The 19861-nt window shown below is 56.9% G+C and overlaps 2 protein-coding genes across 2 annotated transcripts; both read left to right on the plus strand.

The window, feature by feature from the left end:
- Window positions 1-131: 131 nt before the first annotated feature.
- Window positions 132-11413, plus strand: LOC131587144 (superkiller complex protein 2-like; the record flags this gene model as incomplete). Its single annotated transcript, XM_058854702.1, has 14 exons — window positions 132-268; window positions 487-630; window positions 743-830; window positions 1496-1602; window positions 2088-2234; window positions 3560-3659; window positions 3929-4141; window positions 5086-5196; window positions 5273-5427; window positions 8867-8985; window positions 9266-9376; window positions 10220-10348; window positions 10549-10696; window positions 10985-11413. Coding segments are annotated over 14 exons (1824 nt in total), but the record flags the coding sequence as incomplete, so codon positions are not given.
- A 1137-nt stretch (window positions 11414-12550) lies between these two features.
- On the plus strand, window positions 12551-16216 carry LOC131587229 (extracellular matrix organizing protein FRAS1-like). The gene is made up of 7 exons (XM_058854833.1): window positions 12551-12610; window positions 12884-13034; window positions 13942-14049; window positions 14216-14375; window positions 14705-14821; window positions 14915-15580; window positions 15918-16216. Exons 1-6 carry the CDS (start codon window positions 12551-12553, stop codon window positions 14997-14999), a joined length of 681 nt encoding a protein of 226 aa, XP_058710816.1. The 3' UTR covers window positions 15000-15580; window positions 15918-16216.
- Window positions 16217-19861: the final 3645 nt, after the last annotated feature.

Consider the following 19861-nt stretch of genomic DNA (forward strand, 5'->3'; position numbering starts at 1 on the left):
GGGAGATTTGGGGGGTCTTGGGGTGGTTTTGGGGGTTCTTGGGGTTGGTTTGGGGGTTTTTGGGGTGGTTTTTGGGGTTTTTGGGGTGCTCAGAGTGACCCCCAGACCCGTTTCCCCCTCCCCAGTGGCCGTTGAAGCCGGATCCGTTCCAGCAGCGCGCGGCTGTGCCTGGAGCGCCGTCACTGCTGCTGGTGGCCGCTCACACCTCGGCCGGCAAAACCGCGCTGGCCGAGTACGCCATGGGGCTGGCCCGGCGCCACATGACACGGTGAGACCCCAAAATGGGGCTGGGGGACCCCAAAATGGGGCTGGGGACCCCAAAATGGGGCTGGGGGTCCCAAAATGGGGCTGGGGGTCCCAAAATTGGGCTGAGGGTCCCAAAATTGGGCTGGGGGTCCCTAAAACTGCCCCAGGGACCCCAAAACCGTTGAGGGGACCCCAAAACCCCCGCAGTTTTTTTGGGGTGACCCCCCCGTGTCCCCCCAGGTCCATCTACACCTCCCCCATCAAGGCTTTGTCCAAGCAGAAGTTTGGGGATTTCCGCGACACCTTCGGGGACGTGGGGCTGCTGACGGGGGACGTGCGGCTGCGCCCCGAGGCCGCGTGGCTGGTGATGAGCACCGAGATCCTCAGCTGGGGAGGGGTCCTGGGGGGTCCTGGGGGGGCTTTGGGGGGTCCTGAGGGGTCCTGGGGAGGGGTTCAGGACCCCCAGGACCCCCCCCCAGCCCCATTTCCTCCCCCCCAGGTCGATGCTGTCCAACGGCTCCGACGCCATCCGGGACCTGGAGTGGGTGATCTTCGACGAGGTTCACTACGTCAATGACGATGAGGTGGGGCTGGGGGCTCTGGGGGGCTCTGGGGGGCTTTGGGGGGCTCTGGGGGGCTCTGGGGGGCTCTGGGGGAGCTTTGGGGAGCCCTGGGGGGGTCCTGAAGTAATTTAGGAGGGGTCTGGGGTGGTTTAGGGGAGCTCTGAGGGGTCCTGGGAGGGTTTAGGGGTGGTCTGGGGGGTCCTGGGGGGCTCTGGGGGGGTCCTGGGGGGGTTTGGGGGGTCCTGGGGGGGTTTAGGGGAGTTCTGGGGGGTCCTGGGGGGGTTTTGGGGAGTTCTGGAGGGTCCTGGGGGGGTTTTGGGGTGGTCTGGGGGGTTTTGGGGGGTTCTGGAGTGGTTTAGGGGATCTCTGGGGGTTCCTGGGGGTGTTTTGGGGTGTTTTGGGGTCCCCCTGACCCCCCCGTGCCCCCCAGAGGGGTGTGGTGTGGGAGGAGGTGCTGGGGGGTTCCTGAGGGGTTCCTGGGTGGGTTTTTGGGGGTTTTGGGGGTTCCTGGGGGTGTTTTGGGGTGTTTTGGGGGTTCCTGAGGGGGTTCTGGGGGGTTTTGGGGGTTCCTGGGTGGGTTTTGGGGGGTTTTGGGGGTTCCTGAGGGGGTTCTGGGGGGTTTTGAGGGTTCCTGGGGGTGTTTTTTGGGTGTTTTGGGGTCCCCCTGACCCCCCCGTGCCCCCCAGAGGGGTGTGGTGTGGGAGGAGGTGCTGATCCTGCTGCCCGAGCACGTGAAGCTGGTGCTGCTCAGCGCCACCGTCCCCAACGCCCTCGAGTTCGCCCAGTGGGTCGGGTACGGCCTGGGGGGGCTTTTGGGGGGTCCTGGGGGGGCTTTGGGGGGTCCTGAGGGGTCCTGGGGGGGCTTTGGGGAATCCCTGGGGGGTTTGGGGGGTCCTCAGGGGGTTTGAGGGGGTCTTGGAGGAGTTTGGGGTGTCCTGAGAGGGCTTTGGGGGGTTCTCGGGGGATTTTGGGGGGTCCTCAGGGGGTTTGGGGGCTTCTCAGGGGGGTTTGGGGATCCTGGGGGGGTTTGGGGGGGGTCCTGAGGATCTTCGGGGGTCTCTGAGAGGGACATGGGGGGGATCTGGGGGCTTTGGGGGATCTTGGAGGGGCTTTAGTGATCTCTGAGGGGTTTATGGGGGTTCTCAGGGGGGTTTGGGGGGTCCTGGGGGGTTTTGGGGGTCCCTGGGGTCTCTGGGGGTCCCTGGGGAGGTTTTGGGGGGTCCCAGGGGTGGTTTGGGGGTCCCTGGGGGTCTCTCAGGGTGTCTCTCACCCCGTCAGTCGCACCAAGCGTCGCTGTGTCCGTGTTCTGAGCACCCCGCGCCGCCCGGTGCCGCTGGAGCATTTCCTGTTCACCGGGAACAGCGCCCGGAACCGGCACCAGCTGTTCCAGCTGCTGGGCCCAGGGGGGGCCTTCAGCACCCAGGGGTGAGACCCCCAAAACCTGACCCAAATCTGACCTGAAACTGCCTGAATCTGACCCAAATCCTGCCTAAATGTGACCCAAAACCTGACACAAACCTGACCTGAATCTGACCCAAAATCTGACCTGAAACCTGACACAAACCTGACCTGAAACTGACCCAAAATCTGACCCCAAAACCTGACCCAAATCTGAGCTGAAACTGCCTAAATCTGACCCAAAATCTGACCTGAAACCTGACACAAACCTGACCTGAAACTGACCCAAAATCTGACCCCAAAACCTGATGCAGATCTGATCTGAAACTGCCTAAATCTGACCCAAATCTGACCCAAAACCTGCCCAATTCTGACCCAAATCTGACCCAAACCTGACCCTGAACTGACCCCAAATCCTGCCCCAAAACCTGACCCAAATCTGCCCCAAAATCTCTGCCTAAATCTGACCCAAACCTGACCCAAACCTGACCCCAAACCTGACCCCAAACCTGACCCCAAACCTGACCCAAATCAGACCCAAAACCTGACCCAAAACCTGCCCAATTCTGACCCAAACCTGACCCAAACCTGACCCAAAACCTGCCCAATTCTGACCCAAATCTGATCCAAACCTGACCCAAAACCTGACCCAAATCTAACTCAAAATCTGACCCAAAACCTGCCCCAAAAACCTGCCCCAAAACCTGCTCCAAACTCTGACCCAAACCTGACCCCAAACCTGACCCCAAACCTGACCCCAAACCTGACCCAAACCTGACCCAAAACCTGACCCAAATCAGACCCAAAATCTGACCCAAACCTGACCCAAACCTGACCCAAACCTGACCCAAACCTGACCCAAAACCTGACCCAAATCAGACCCAAACCTGACCCAAATCAGACCCAAACCTGACCCAAACCTGACCCAAACCTGACCCAAATCAGACCCAAACCTGACCCAAATCAGACCCAAAACCTGACCCAAACCTGACCCAAACCTGACCCAAAGCTGACCCAAACCTGACCCAAATCAGACCCAAAACCTGACCCAAACCTGACCCAAAACCTGACCCAAACCTGACCCCAAACCTGACCCAAACCTGACCCAAAACCTGACCCAAATCTGACTCAAATCTGACCCAAATCTGACCCAAACCTGACCCAAATCAGACCCAAACCTGACCCAATTCTGCCCCAATTCTGCCCCAATTCTGACCCAATTCTGCCCCAATTCTGCCCCAATTCTGCCCCAATTCTGCCCCAATTCTGCCCCAATTCTGCCCCAATTCTGACCCAATTCTGACCCAATTCTGCCCCAAACCTGCCCCAACTCTGCCCCTCCCCTGTCCCAGGTACTACGCGGCGGTGGAGGCCAAGAAGGAGCAGAGCAGCAAACACGCGCAGAGCTTCGGGGCACGGCAGCCCACCATGGGAGCCCCCAACCCTGGGCAGGTACTGGGGGTCCCAGGGGGTCCCAGTGACCCCAAACCCCCAACCCTGGATGGGTACTGGGGGTCCCATGGGGCTGGGGGCAGTTTGGGGGTCCCAAGGGGCAGTTTGGGGGTCCCACTGACCCTGTTCTCTCCCCCCAGGAGTGTGGGGTGTGGCTGTCCCTCCTGCAGACCCTCCATGGGGCTGGGGGCTGTTTGTGGGTCCCATGGGGCAGTTTGGGGGTCCCATGGGGCAGTTTGGGGGTCCCCCTGACCCTTCTCTCCCCCCAGGAGCGTGGTGTCTGGCCGTCCCTGCTGCAGACCCTCCGTGAGCGGGAGCTGCTCCTGGCCGTCACCTTCACCTTCTCCCGTGGCCGCTGCGAGGAGCAGGCGGCCGCCCTGGGCTCCCTGGAGCTGCTGAGCGGCGCCGAGCGCGCCCAGGTCCGGCACTTCCTGACGCACTGCCTGGCCCGGCTGCGCGGCTCCGACCGGCGCCTGCCACAGGTGGGGTCCCCGTGAGGATGAGGAGGGAGATTCTGGGGCGTGGGAGGGTGATTTTGGGGTGTGGGAGGGCAATTTTGGGGTGTGAGGGGAACAAGGAGGGCGATTTTGGGGTGTGGGAGGGCGATTTTGGGGTGTGGGACAGCAATTTTGGGGTGTGGGGAGGGTGATTTTGGGGTGTGGGAACGGCGATTTTGGGGTGTGGGAACGGCGATTTTGGGGTGTGGGAGGGCGATTTTGGGGTGTGGGACAGCAATTTTGGGGTGTGGGGAGGGTGATTTTGGGGTGTGGGAACGGCGATTTTGGGGTGTGGGAACGGCGATTTTGGGGTGTGGGAGGGCGATTTTGGGGTGTGGGAACGGTGATTTTGGGGTGTGGGACAGTGATTTTGGGGTGTGAGGGGAACAAGGAGGGCGATTTTGAGGTGTGGGAAGGTGATTTTGGGGTGTGGGAGGGCGATTTTGGGGTGTGAGAGGGCAATTTTGGGGTGTGAGGGGACGGGGAGGGTGATTTTGGGTTGTGAGGGACGGGGATTTTGGGGCGTGAGGGACGGGGATTTTGGGGTGTGAGGGGATGGGGAGGGTGATTTTGGGTGATTTTAGGGTCCCACGGGGACAGGGAGGGCGATTTTGGGGTCCCACAGGGACGGGGAGGGCAATTTTGGGGCGTGAGGGACGGGGATTTTGGGGTGTGAGGGGATGGGGAGGGCAATTTTGGGGTGTGAGGGACGGGGATTTTGGGGTGTGAGGGACGGGGATTTTGGGGTGTGAGGGACAGGGATTTTGGGGCGTGAGGGACGGGGATTTTGGGGCGTGAGGGGATGGGGAGGGCGATTTTGGGTGATTTTAGGGTCCCACGGGGACGGGGAGGGCGATTTTGGGGTGTGAGGTGTAAAGAGGGAAGGGTTTGTACCTGGAGGAGGGGATCCAGCGCGTTCCTCCCCGCAGGTGCTGCAGCTGTCGGAGCTGCTGCAGCGCGGCATCGGCATCCACCACGGCGGGGTCCTGCCGCTGCTCAAGGAGGTGGTGGAGATGCTCTTCAGCCAGGGGCTGGTGAAGGTGAGCGGGGAAAAACGGCACAGCCGGCTGTGGGGCACGGGGATCCCACCCCATGGCTGCCCCACGCCTGTCCCAGGTGCTGTTTGCCACCGAGACCTTCGCCATGGGGGTGAACATGCCGGCGAGGACCGTCGTCTTCGACTCCATCCGCAAACACGACGGGAATGGCTTCCGGGATCTCCTGCCCGGTGAGGGGCTGGATGTGGGGCTGGGGGGAGAGCGGGTGGGAACGTGAGGGGGAAATGGGGGAAAGCGGAGAGGGAAAATGGGAGAAAGCTGAGGGGAAAATGGGAGAAAGCTGAGAGGGGAAATGGGAGAAAGCTGAGAGGAAAAATGGGAGAAAGCTGAGGGGAAATGTGAGGGGAAAATGGGAGAAAGCGGAGAGGGAAAATGGGAGAAAGCTGAGGGGAAAATGGGAGAAAGCTGAGGGGAAAATGGGAGAAAGCTGAGGGGAAATGTGAGGGGAAAATGGGAGAAAGCGGAGAGGGAAAATGGGAGAAAGCGGGTTGAGAAAATGTAGAAATAGGGAAGGAAAGAGTGAGGAGAAATGGGAGAAAAGATGGGGAGAAATGGAGGGAGGAGAGGTGCAGTCGTGAGGGGAAACGTGAGGGGAGAAAATGGGCGGGAAAACGTGAGGGGAGAAAAGAGCGGGAAAACGTGAGGGGAGAAAAAGAGCGGGAAAATGTGAGGGGAAAATGGGGGAAAATGTGAGGGGAGAAAAGGGGGAAACGGGGAGAAAATGGGGGGAAAATGTGAGGGGAGAACAGAGCGGGAATCCTGAGGGGAGAAAAGAGCAGAAACGTGAGGGGAAACGGGCAGGAAGCGGAGAGGGAAAATGGGAGAAAGCTGAGGGGAAAATGGGAGAAAGCTGAGGGGAAAATGGGGGAAAGCTGAGAGGGGAAATGGGAGAAAGCTGAGGGGAAAATGGGGGAAAGCTGAGAGGGGAAATGGGGGAAAGCTGAGGGGAAAATGGGAGAAAGCTGAGAGGGAAAATGGGAGAAAGCTGAGAGGGAAAATGGGAGAAAGCTGAGGGGAAATGGGGGAAAGCTGAGAGGGGAAATGGGAGAAAGCAGAGGGGAAAATGGGGGAAAGCTGAGGGGAAAATGGGAGAAAGCTGAGGGGAAAATGGGAGAAAGCTGAGAGGGAAATGGGAGAAAGCTGAGGGGGGAAATGGGGGAAAGCTGAGAGGGAAAATGGGAGAAAGCTGAGGGGAAAATGGGAGAAAGCGGAGAGGGAAAATGGGAGAAAGCTGAGGGGAAATGGGAGAAAGCTGAGGGGAAAATGGGAGAAAGCGGAGAGGGAAAATGGGAGAATGCTGAGAGGGGAAATGGGAGAAAGCTGAGAGGGGAAATGGGAGAAAGCTGAGAGGAAAAATGGGAGAAAGCTGAGGGGAAATGTGAGGGGAAAATGGGAGAAAGCGGAGAGGGAAAATGGGAGAAAGCTGAGGGGAAAATGGGAGAAAGCTGAGGGGAAAATGGGAGAAAGCTGAGGGGAAATGTGAGGGGAAAATGGGAGAAAGTGGAGAGGGAAAATGGGAGAAAGCGGGTTGAGAAAATGTAGAAATAGGGAAGGAAAGAGTGAGGAGAAATGGGAGAAAAGATGGGGAGAAATGGAGGGAGGAGAGGTGCAGTCGTGAGGGGAAACGTGAGGGGAGAAAATGGGCGGGAAAACGTGAGGGGAGAAAAGAGCGGGAAAACGTGAGGGGAGAAAAAGAGCGGGAAAATGTGAGGGGAAAATGGGGGAAAATGTGAGGGGAGAAAAGGGGGAAACGGGGAGAAAATGGGGGGAAAATGTGAGGGGAGAACAGAGCGGGAATCCTGAGGGGAGAAAAGAGCAGAAACGTGAGGGGAAACGGGCAGGAAGCGGAGAGGGAAAATGGGAGAAAGCTGAGGGGAAAATGGGAGAAAGCGGAGAGGGAAAATGGGAGAAAGCTGAGGGGAAAATGGGGGAAAGCTGAGGGGAAAATGGGGGAAAGCTGAGAGGGGAAATGGGAGAAAGCTGAGGGGAAAATGGGAGAAAGCGGAGAGGGAAAATGGGAGAAAGCTGAGGGGAAATGGGGGAAAGCTGAGAGGGGAAATGGGAGAAAGCAGAGGGGAAAATGGGGGAAAGCTGAGGGGAAAATGGGAGAAAGCTGAGGGGAAAATGGGAGAAAGCTGAGAGGGAAATGGGAGAAAGCTGAGGGGGGAAATGGGGGAAAGCTGAGAGGGAAAATGGGAGAAAGCTGAGGGGAAAATGGGAGAAAGCGGAGAGGGAAAATGGGAGAAAGCTGAGGGGAAATGGGAGAAAGCTGAGGGGAAAATGGGAGAAAGCTGAGGGGAAAATGGGAGAAAGCGGAGAGGGAAAATGGGAGAATGCTGAGAGGGGAAATGGGAGAAAGCTGAGGGGAAAATGGGAGAAAGCTGAGAGGGGAAATGGGAGAAAGCGGAGAGGGAAAATGGGAGAAAGCGGAGAGGGAAAATGGGAGAAAGCGGAGAGGGAAAATGGGAGAAAGCTGAGGGAAAATGGGAGAAAGCTGAGGGGAAAATGGGAGAAAGCGGAGGGAGAAAATGGGAGAAAGCTGAGGGGAAAATGGGAGAAAGCGGAGAGGGAAAATGGGAGAAAGCTGAGGGGAAAATGGGGGAAAGCTGAGGGAAAATGGGAGAAAGCTGAGGGGAAAGTGGGAGAAAGCTGAGGGGAAAATGGGAGAAAGCTGAGAGGGAAAATGGGAGAAAGTGGAGAGGGAAAATGGGAGAAAGCGGAGAGGGAAAATGGGAGAAAGCTGAGGGGAAAATGGGAGAAAGCTGAGGGGAAAATGGGGGAAAGCTGAGGGGAAAATGGGAGAAAGCTGAGGGGAAAATGGGAGAAAGCGGGGAGGGGAAATGGGAGAAAGCGGAGAGGGAAAATGGGAGAAAGCTGAGAGGGAAAATGCGGGAAAAGGCAATTGGGAAAATGTAGAAATAGGGGAGGAAAGAGTGAGGAGAAATGGGAGGAAAGAGGAGAAATGGAGGGAGGAGAGTTGCAATCGTGAGGGAAAACGTGAGGGGAGAAAAGAGCGGGAAAACGTGAGGGGAGAAAAGAGTGAGAAACGTGAGAGGAAAAGAGAGGGAAAACGAGAGGGTAAAAAGGCAGAAAATCTGAGGGAGAAAGAGCAGCAAACATGAGGGGAAAGCATCGGGAAAAGCGACGGGAAAGGTGTGGGGAAAAAAGAGCAGAAACGTGAGGGAAAAAGAAACACGAGCAGGAGAGGGCAGGAAATGTGAGGGTGGAAAGAGTGGGAAACGTGAGGGGAAAATGGGGGAAAACGTGAGGGGAGAAAATGGGGAAACGGGGAGAAAATGGGGGAAAACGTGAGGGGAGAAAAGAGCGGGAATCCTGAGGGGAGAAAAGAGCGGGAAAACGTGAGGGGAGAAAAGAGAGGGAAAACGTGAGGGGAGAAAAGAGCGGGAAAACGTGAGGGGAGAAAAGAGCGGGAATCCTGAGGGGAGAAAAGAGCGGGAAAACGTGAGGGGAAAAATGGTGGGAAATGAGAGAGCAAAAAGGCGGAAAATCTGAGGGAGAAAGAGCAGCAAACACGAGGGGAAAGCAGGGGGAAAAGCGACGGGAAAGGTGAGGGGAGGAAGGGCAGGAGCCGTGAGGGGAAGAGCGGGAGGATCCGTGAGGAGAAGACGCCGGCGGCTCTGCGTCCCCACAGGCAAGTACACGCAGATGTCGGGGCGCGCCGGCCGCCGCGGGCTGGACACCACCGGCACCGTCATCATCCTCTGCAAGGGAGCCGTGCCCGAGCTGTCGGATCTGCACCGCATGATGCTGGTCAGTGCCTGACGTGTGTCCCCGCGGTGTCACTGCCATGTTCCCAGTGTGTCCCCACAGTGTCACCGCCATGTTCCCACCGTGTCACCGCCGTGTCACTGCCATGTTCTCACTGTGTCCCCACAGTGTCACCGCCATGTTCCCCCCGTGTCCCCACAGTGTCACTGCCATGTTTCCAGTGTGTCCCCACAGTGTCACCGCCATGTTCCCCCCGTGTTCCCGCCGTTTCACCGCTGTGTCCCCGCCGTGTCACCACTGTGTCACTGCTGTGTCCCCACAGTGTCACTGCCATGTTCCCACCGTGTCCCCCGATGGCTTCGGCTCCCAACGGTCGCTCCCCGGCGCTGGGTCCAGAGCGGCCCGAGGAGGGGATGCTCTGTGTGCCGAAACGGTGAGAGGTGCGGGCGGGTCGGGGGGAGTTTATCCACCGAGTATATACCTGGAAGTATAATGATGATCAAAATAGATATTAAAAAATATTGAAGATAAACGGGCTGCTTGGTTTTTATTTAGTTAGAGGCAGGGTTTTTAAATAAATAAGAAAAAAATAAATAAAATATTTCAAGAATGAATATGTAAAGGTATAGAGAAATATATATATATATATATATATATGTAGGCATAAAAATAAGTAAAAATAAGTAATAGAAATATATGCATATATATTGATTTATAATCTATAATATGATTTCTGTACGTATAGATGGTAATATGATATATTTTAGGATATGTTATGTGTTATGTATATCAACAAGGTATATAAATCTGATAAAAAATATATATTAAAAGATTTTTAAATACCGTTTAAGATAAAGGGACTGTTTGGTTTTTATTAGGTTTGCTTCGGGGCTTTTAAATAAATACTACAAAAATAAAAACATAGAAATGTATATTAAATATATCAAGATATAGAGATATGTGCAACCAGAAAAGTAAAGAAATAGAAGTAATGCAAATATATACAAACAGGTTTATGTTTAATCTATATATATACATTATATTTATTTAATAGATGTATTATATATATAATAAATATATATATAATTAAAATGTATATAATATATTTAATATATAATAATATATGTATACATGTTAAAATAATATATTTTGATACTTTATATATTGTGTGTTATATATAAATGAATATAGTATATAAATTTAAACACATGTTGTGGAAATAGATGTTAATTTTTTTTTTTTTTTATTATTTTCATTGTTTTGGTAAGTTTCTCAGAGGCAATCCTCCCGTTGCAGCTGCTGCCAGCACTGAAAACCTGTGTGCTTCGTGGTGTCCATCGCCCAGCTGGCAACGATTCCCTGGTGTTTGGTGCATTAAGTCACACCCAGCTGTGTGGGATGGCAGGTGAGCACATTGCCCGAGCCTTTTAGCTTTTCTGGCTCACACACAACTTCCTTTCCTTTTTTATATGGAAATCAGGGAAGAGGGTAGTGTATATTAGTATATTAGCATTTCTAGCAGATTTTTAACTGCCACTGATGCCCGTTCATCTTTGCAGTGTGGGTTTTCATGCTGACAAATCCTCTGCTTTGCCTTCTGCTCAGAGTCAGGTGGGCCCTTTATTGAACAGATTTATCTGCTACAAGGCTACGCAGAAGGATGGAAAGGAGGAACACAGGGGGAAAAAAAAATAGATGAAAGGCCATGCATTGATCACCTGATGTACTCCAGAGACAAACATGGCTATTACAGGTAACATGGAGCAGCCCTTCTGGCCTTTTCAGTTGTATTCAGAGAGATGTTTGCCTGCTGTGAATATCTGGGTGCTTGGAGTTCACTCTGATTTTAACAAGCCCATCAATAATAAAACATTGTATTGATAGAGCAAGATCTCGTTCTGTAAAGTTGTTGCTCCACAGAAAAGCAGCATAAAGAAGCTAGCTGGATTATTTGTATGATATGTAGCTTTTTTAGGATGTTTTGTTCTTTATATGGTGTTCATTTCAAATACAAGCGTGTGAACTTTGTGTTCCCTTTTAGGGGCTGGTTCTGGGGTAACAAGGAAGAACAAGGCCTAAACACCTCTGGCTTGTCTGTCCAAGGATCTGCCTCAATTGTGGCTCCCATCCTTCTGAAGAACTCTTCAGTACAGTGAGTTACCTTCTATAACTATTTATTGTTGTATTGTTGTTGTGAGACCTCATTGCTGGGTGAGAAGACCAGGGGAAATTAAAGGCTGTATGCCACTGTTACTTCCCTGAATTCTTGTACTCTGTTAAAATCAAAACAAAAGGGATTTACACTGTAAGAAACACTTAAATGTAAGTTAAGGTAAAGGTCACAGTGCTAAAACCTAAGAGCAGATAGCCTTGAGCTCCTTTATATTCCTACTCCTGCCTCCAGGGTATCATCAGCTATCCCCTAGATCTTGCAGTGGAAGAGATGCTGAACCATCAGCTGTTCCATATTCTACACCACATGTCTTTTTACCATGCTCCTCTGAGAAGCATCTCTCCCTTCTCTGTTTCTTTGCAGACAAGAAGGGAGAAATTGGGATTGCCTTTGTTCTTTTGCCTGTTAATAAAAAGGCCGCTTGTGGCTGTGTGCAGTGGCAACTGCATCACAGAATCTTAGAGGTGATTATTCGCAGGTTAAGGAAATAATTCCCTTTTTTGTCACTGCTGCGCTGAATTTCATAGGCGTGTGTGTGGCTCGATGCCTAAGATATTTAAAGCAGGTTTTATTCTTACAGGGGTTTTGCACACTAAAGTGTGCGCCCAGGTTTTGTTTCCAGAAGTGAGGTGTAGCGCTGGGTGTTTCATTTGGTGTGTTACTTGTTCTGTTGTGTCAATAACTGCAGTGTCCTCCCTGTGCCTGTGTATTGCAGGGGCAGTTGAGTGCTGGTTATAAAGGTGGTGATAATTAGGAATAAGCTGTTTAAGCTTGGATAAATGTTTAGAAATCATTGCTTAGATATTGCTGTGTAAAACGCTCGCTCACGGTGGGAGAATTCTCCAGGGTCAAGCTGTTCAGGTATGTGCAGTTTATTATATGGGTAAAGAGAGGGGAGAGCTGTGTCCGCCACCAGCCTCGGCGTCCACGTGGACGTTTCATTCGTTTTCCATTTATTTTATTCTCTAAATCTTCAGAGTGCCAGGAAAATACCGGGTTTTTTTAATGTAGGGCCATACTGGAAATACAAAACGTTCTCAGCTGGGCTCTCTTTTATAATTTTGGCTGTGTTCTCGGCCAATAGAAATGAGCAGAGGACAGAGCAGAGGCAGCTCAGTCCATGCTCCACAACATGGGATATTTTAGCTCATTCCGTAATTAAGAGACCAAAAGCCAAAAATGTTCCTCTAGAAACAAATGGCTTTCCCTGTTTGGGGTATCTCACTGTCCTCTCCTGGCTGCATTATCCATCTGCAGACCACTCCGTCTCCCCCAAGCTCTTCCATTAAATTCCCAGCCCACATTGCTTGGACCAGCATCATCTCTCTTAATTCCTGCCAGCCTGGAACTTGTTCATGAAGTTTCCTTTTATAGCTCCAATTGTTTGCACAAACCCAGAGGAGCCGCTTGGCCGGAGAAACTGCCCAGTGGAGCATGTGGAGCCTGGCCCCAGCCAGGCTGGAACATCTCCCCGAATTCTCCAGGGCGTACAAAGTACAGCTGCACTCTGCAGATAATAAATGGAGAGCTCTGGGAGGCCTGAGCAAGCAGAATTGCTCATTTTTAATTCACAGCCTTGGAAATCAGGGGGGTTTTGAGGTGAAATTGTGCCCAGAGTTCCTTTGTCCGGTGGTCCCGGGGAGCCTTAGCGCTGCCCCTGGATTACAATGCAGGTTTGTCTGAGGTGCCTGCACGTAAAGAACGTCCAGAGTCACCTCTGACTTCACTGGAAGGTGCATAACCCCCTTTTTGGGGTTTTATTGCCAGGTAAGGGACTCTGCCCAGTCCTTCCTGACAGTCCACGTCCCTCTCTCCGTGTCCTACATCTGTGTGACGGCACCGAGGGGCTGGGCTTCCCTGGAGCACCGCACCAAGATGGAGTTCTCCTTCTTCTACGACACCGTTCTCTGGAGGACAGGTGAGCCTGAGGCACTCCAAGGGCTATGGAAGAAGTGCTTCCTTCATGTTTTCCCCTTAGTTCCTGCATGTCTGTTTAGGGATTTTTTGATTTGGGTTCTTTTTCCCTTTGAACTGAAGATTGATGAGAGGGAGGCGGTTTTTTCTCTCGTTCGGTCTCAGTTGTTTATTTTTTCTTATCAGCATTACAAGGTACAAGGAGCTATGTGCACTATGATAGAAAAGGGGTAAAATGGCTAACAAAGATCTTCTTCAAGGTCTTTTATATGTCCATTTACCCAATTAACAGATGCCAACTAAGCTATTTTTCTTAGTGACCCAATGACCCAACACCTGTGTGCTGCACTGTGACATTCTCTACCCAATCACTTACTACTACCCAAAAACCCCTAGGAGGAGAAGATGAAGAAGAAAGAAGAAGGACAAGAGACAACACCCTAAATCCTCCATCTTGTCTCCTGTTCTCTAACCTACTTTTTCACCCAGTGATTTAAGAAACTTTCTAATCTACACATTTACACATTTCCTATCTAACTTTAACATTTGTTTTCATGTATCACCATGAAAACATGCACATGAATTTCATATTATATGAAATTCAGTGTTTCTTTGAATCCTGGAACTAAATATTAAAAGCAAGGGCACACAGTCTGTATCTCAGACTCCAACACCTGCACTGCCCCCAGAGTCCTGAGGGAGCGGGGAACTCGGAATATTGCCTTCCTCTGTGCTTGCGGGGGGCTTAGGCAGCCGATGGCTGGCAGAGGGAGCGTGCAGCTGGCTCACTGGAGGGTGATCCCAACTGAACCCTGCCTTGTGGAGGTGTCCCAAACGCTTCTGGGGCTGGCAGAGCCCAGCAGAGGAGAGCGAAGGTGCTGTGTGGGCTCCCAGTGGCGCTGTCCTTGCAGGGATCCAGACGGACAGCGTGCTCTCGGCCCGCCTGCAGATAATCCCCATCTACATCCGCGAGGACGGACGGCTGGTCAGCGAGTTCAGGACGCAGGCCAAGTTCAGAGGTGAGGGCAGTGATCCTGGCAGGGACACAGAGCAGGGTCACACAGAGCTCTGCTCTGACGGCACAGGGAGCGGAACGAGTCCCTGTCCCTGCCGGGAGCCCCTCTGGCCCTGCGAGGTGGGGCCTCTCCGCGCTCTGCCTCCCGTCACCTCCTTGTCCTCCCCCAGCGCTGTTTGTCACGGAGCACCACAGCCTGCCAGATGTCAGGTCCTCTTTGAGAACTCCAGAGCACCTGGGAGGCATCGAATTTGACCTGCAGCTGCTGTGGAGTGCTCAGACTTTTGATTCTCCCTACCAGCTCTGGAGAGCAACCAGCTCCTACAACAGGTGAGGGCTGGGGGTGCAGTCCCCTCCAGCAGCTTCCCCCACAGCACCACGTTCTCCCTGGCACCCCTCCAGCAGCCACGCCAGCAATAGCACGGAATGCTCAGGAGCTTGGTTAGAGCTGGAGCACTGCTGTACTGAGAGAAAAATCAGCTCAGCCTCTTGGAAAGGAATTTTTCCAGCGGTGAAGCCTGTGGATAGACTGATCCCAGAGTCACACTTGGCCCTCGGGGACTGCCGGATGACATTGCTGGGGCAAGGGAGAGGTGCTGCCCTGGGTGAAGAGCTTTGAGCTCTGCTTGGTGGCTGCAGGGTCTCCTGTCTGTTCCCAGGAAGGATTACTCTGGAGAATACACCATGTTCCTGATCCCCTGCACGGTGCAGCCCACGCAGCCGTGGGCAGAGCCTGGAGCCAAGCCCCTGCCCTGCACGGCTCACGCTCCCGAGCGGTAAGAGGGCAGGAGGGCAGGCTCGGCCCCTTTGGGGTGCACACCTGTCCAGACCTCATCTCCCCTTTGTTTCCTTCCTTGTCCCAATTGCAGGTTTTTGATCCTGATCACCTTCCAGCAGACAAGCCGCCCAGTTCCAGTTGTTTACTCCCAGAACGCAAGAGTTTCAGATCTGTAACGACGAGAAGGTTTTTCTAATGGACCCCACCAAATCGGAAAGGTCTCTGGCAGAAATGGATTACAAGGGGGGCTTTTTCCAAGGGTAGGATTTACCTCTCCTCTTCTGCTTGTGCCCAGCGTTTCTGCTTTCACAGCTTCCATTCCCTGGAGAGGAAAGGGCAAAACCCACAGGTAGCTTTGCCTCTTCTACAGCAATCATTGACATCTTACAGCCCTGTGAAAGAGCAGCGTGCTCTGGCACCGCGTTTTGTCACTCCCACCCACCGAGCCCTTCCCAAACAACCCAAACCCTTCTGAACACGGACACTTGGCTCTAGCAGCGTTTTCCTGCTTGGGAAATTTCACCTGCCCCTCTTTGTCCCGACCTCCCCAGGGCAGATCCTGTAGGGGCACGTGCTCTGGCACCCGGAACAAAACCTCAACGCTGCTTACAAGCTGCAGCTGGAGAAGGTCAACCTGTGCACAGGCAGGGATGGCTACGTGCCCTTCCTCGACCCCACGGGTACCGTCTACAACGAGGGGCCCCGGTACGGCTGCATCCAGCCCAACAAGTACCTGAAACACCGATTCCTCCTCCTGGTGAGTGCTCTGCTCCTGCTTCTTCCCGTTTGGGATTTGCTCTGGCAACCCGCAGGTGGTGGCTGCAAAGGGATAAGGGAGCCCGTGGGGGATGTTTTGTGCTGCTGCTGCTGCTGCTGCTGCTGCTGCTGCTGCTGCTGCTGCTGCTGCAAGCTGTGAACACCAGATCAGTTTTTCCCCACCCTTGGAGTGTGTTCCTGAATCGGTGCCCACGTGTAGGTGTGGAGATGGGGCATTTGGACTAGATCCCTGACACAGGTGTTTGGTGGGGCTCTGGCTTCCAGCCTCCCTTGGGAAAGCAGACAGCATCCCTCACGCCACTTCTCTGACTTTCCAGGACCAAAACCAGCCAGAAGTGAGGGATAAGTATTTCCACGATGTGCCTTTTGACGCCCACTTTGCTTCCCAGCTGTCCGAGTTCCACTCGGTGAGCAGCATGCCCGGAGTTGATGGATTTACTCTCAAGGTGGACGCTCTCTACAAGGTATGTAGTACCCAGTGCTTTTGGTAGCCCAAAATGGACTTCTCTGTCCAGGACCTCCCAAACACTTGGTGAATTGTAGACTCTGGGCCTTCAGAATTCACCTCTGATACAAGAAATGAAGATTAGGATGTTAGTCCCGTAATTTCATTTGTTTTTTTCCCTGAGGCACTCATGAGAAGGCTCTTTAAAAACACATTATTCGTGTTCCTGAAGGAATTAATGCCATCGCAAAGGCAGGACACCTCACGGGGTGGTCCGTGCTCCCGAGGAGCTCCCCTTGAACACCCAAGGTGGAGCTGCCCCGGGGCTGCCCCGAAGGCGGCGGGCGGCCGCTGCTGCACCGTCAGGAACCTTCATCCACCGAGGGACGCGGCGGCCTCTGCCAGGGCCAGGGCAGGAAAGTGAAGCAGGTGCACATGGAAGTCAAAGTCCACGGCAATTTGCACGACGGCACGGAAGTTTCATGGAGCACACGCATTGGGAAAAGCTTTTTATAAACTGTAAAATAAAGATAATCCAAAACTGAAAAGCCACCTGGGTATTTTTTTAGTCTGGTGAGGAGGGGCAGCTGTCAATTGCCCCTGCTCCCGTCTTAGCGGCTGCACCGCTGCCCTCCCTCCGTGCTGCTCCAGCTCTCCCGGGCTTAAGTGGGCAGGGTGGGGAAGCCAGCTCCCACCGCTGGCATGTGGGAGCTCTGAGCCAGCCGAGGAGCAGCCGGGTTCCTCTTCCTGTCCTCCGGAAGAGAGTAAAGCTAAAATCACCCGCTGTGATCGGGGTGTCCCTTCTTGCGCCGCCCCGCCGGTCCCCCTCATTCCCCTGGGGCGCGGCGGGCCGGAGCCCCACGGAGCTGCTGGGCCGGGGCAGGGAAGGACGGAGACGAGGGCGCCCAGCGCGGCTCGGGCCCCGCCGCGGCCTCGGGGCTGGCGGAGCGGGGGGGGACGGGCCGGGAGCGCTCCGGGGCTGCGGGACCGGCCCTGCCCAGGCCGGGGCGCCGCGTCCGCACCGGGACCCGCAGCGCTCCCGCAGCCGGAACCGCCCTCCCGCGGCGCTGCCGGTACCGATCCCGATCCACCCCACGGGGGAGAGGCGGCACCGCCCGGGACCCCAGGGCGGACACCGGCAGGACCCGAACACCCCATCCCAGCTCCGGTTGCGGGCTCCGTCACCCGCTTTCGGTCAGCCCCGTCCCGGCATCGCGGCAGGAGGGGGAGTCGAGTCCCGGCGAGGGAGTGCCCCGTCCCCAGCCTTGTCTCAGCCCCAATCCGGCCATGCTCCGCCACCCCCGAGACCCGCCACCCGGGGCCGGCCGGGGGAGAGGCGGCACCGCTCCGCCGGCGGACACCGGCAGGACTCTGCCCCGCTGCAGACCCCGTCCCGAGCCGCGGCCCCGCCGCAGCGCGCAGGGCTCGGAGCGGAGCCCGCCGGGAGCAGCCCCCGGGCCGGGGCTCGACCAGCGCCGAGCGAGAGTCGCGGGCCAGCGGCACGGGGGGCGGGGCCGCATGAGGAGCGGGGCCACGGGGCACAGCCCGACCGCACCTGGGAACTGCCGGGGGTCCCGGGCGGCGCCGCCTGTCCCCCATCGGGCGGATCGAGCCGGCACCGGGCCCGGGATCGGGATCGGTTCCGGGCCCGGGATGGCGGCGGCGGTTCCCGTTGCGGACTCGGCGCCCCCCGCCCGGCCCCGGGACCGCGGCACGAAGGGGGCGAGGCCAGAGAGAGGGGGGCCCGGCACAGGTGTGAGGGGCGGGGGCACAGAGCGCGTGCGCAGCTCGGGACAGCAGAGCGCGTGCGCGGCGCGGGGCCGCCTCAGGTGTGCGGGACGGGGCCGACACAGGTGTGAGGGGCTCCAGAGCGGCTGCGCGGGGCGGGACCGAGGGCATTTAAACCCCGGAAGGGCGGCGGCCGCCATTTTCTCCAGTACCGGGTGGAGGCGGCTGCGGCCGCTCCGGTGAGGCGCTTCTCTCTCTTCTCCGCTTTTATCTCTCTTTTCTGCTTTTATCTCTCCTTTCTCTGCTTTTCTCTCCTGTTTCTCTCTCCCGTCTCCTTCTCTCCCCTCTCTGCTCTTGTCCCCCGTCTCCCCCTCACACCGCCCGCTCCCTCTCTCCCTTCACCTCCCCGCCCGCCCCCTCCTCCCCAACCTGAGCCCCGCCTCTGTTCCTTCTCTGTCTCTTCCTCCCGCTCCCTCCTCACCCGGCCCAACCTGGCTCTGCCCTCCGTTCTCCTTCTGTCACCGCTCCCTTCCCCTGCTCCTTCTTTCTCCCCTCCGCCGTCCCTGCCCCGGCCGCCCCGGCTTCTCCCTGTGTGCCGTACGCCCCTGTTTGTCCGTGTCCCCCTTCTCCTCTCCTTGGCGGCGCTGTCGCCCCTCTGTCTCTGCCGCCCCTTCCTTCTCTGTCCCTTGTCCCTTTCTGTCTTCCCCCGCAGCCGCGGGGCTCGGGGCGCCGGATAATAAAGCCCAGAGGGCCGGAGCCGGCGCCCCCGGCGGGAATCCCCTCACGGGGCCGGAGCCCGCGGTGCGGGTCCCCCCACGCACAACACCGCCCCACACTGCCGGGTGTCCCCACATCACACTGGGGGCTGAGGGGGGCCGGGGCTGGGAGGGGGGCTTAGGGTGGGCCCCCTCCTCCGGAGGGGTCCTGGGGTGGGTTAGCGAGGGTTGGGGGGCCGGGGGGGGGGGGTTGGGATGGGGGGGGTTGGGAAGGGCCCCCTCGTTAGGAGGGGGTCCCGGGTGGGGGGTGGGTTAGGGAGGGCCCCCTCCGGAGGAGGGGGACCCGGGGAGGGGCGGGGGCCGGGGCCCCCTCCGGAGAGGGGGGCCCGGGGTGGGAGGGGCTGGGGGGGTCTGTCCCCCCTAAACCCCTCCCACTCTGGGCCCTCCCCTCCGGGCGGGGCCCGGCCCGGCCCCTCCCCAGGACCCCTCCTCCGGACAGGGGCCCGCGGGGGGGAAGGGGGGCGGGGTGGGTGGGGGGGGAATAGGAGGGGGAGTGCGGTCGTTTGACACAAAAGTGTGATTACGGTGCAGAGTGACGTGACCCCGCCTTCTGCCCCCCCCACCCACCCACCCCGCCCGCCCGCCCTCCCCCCCCCCTCCCCCGCGGGCCCCTGTCCGGACGAGGGGTCCTGGGGAGGGGCCGGGCCGGGCCCCGCCCGGAGGGGAGGGCCCAGAGTGGGAGGGGTTTAGGGGGGACAGACCCCCCCAGCCCCTCCCACCCCGGGCCCCCCCCTCCGGAGGGGGCCCCGGCCCCCGCCCCTCCCCGGGACCCCCTCCTCCGGAGGGGGCCCTCCCTAACCCACCCCCCACCCGGGACCCCCTCCTAACGAGGGGGCCCTTCCCAAACCCCCCCATCCCAAATCCCCCCCCCCGGCCCCCCAACCCTCGCTAACCCACCCCAGGACCCCTCCGGAGGAGGGGGCCCACCCTAAGCCCCCCTCCCAGCCCCGGCCCCCCTCAGCCCCCAGTGTGATGTGGGGACACCCGGCAGTGTGGGGCGGTGTTGTGCGTGGGGGGACCCGCACCGCGGGCTCCGGCCCCGTGAGGGGATTCCCGCCGGGGGCGCCGGCTCCGGCCCTCTGGGCTTTATTATCCGGCGCCCCGAGCCCCGCGGCTGCGGGGGAAGACAGAAAGGGACAAGGGACAGAGAAGGAAGGGGCGGCAGAGACAGAGGGGCGACAGCGCCGCCAAGGAGAGGAGAAGGGGGACACGGACAAACAGGGGCGTACGGCACACAGGGAGAACAGAGGCCGGGGCGGCCGGGGCAGGGACGGCGGAGGGGAGAAAGAAGGAGCAGGGGAAGGGAGCGGTG

Source organism: Poecile atricapillus, chromosome 1, assembly GCF_030490865.1.
Source record: "Poecile atricapillus isolate bPoeAtr1 chromosome 1, bPoeAtr1.hap1, whole genome shotgun sequence".
Lineage (NCBI taxonomy): Eukaryota > Metazoa > Chordata > Aves > Passeriformes > Paridae > Poecile > Poecile atricapillus.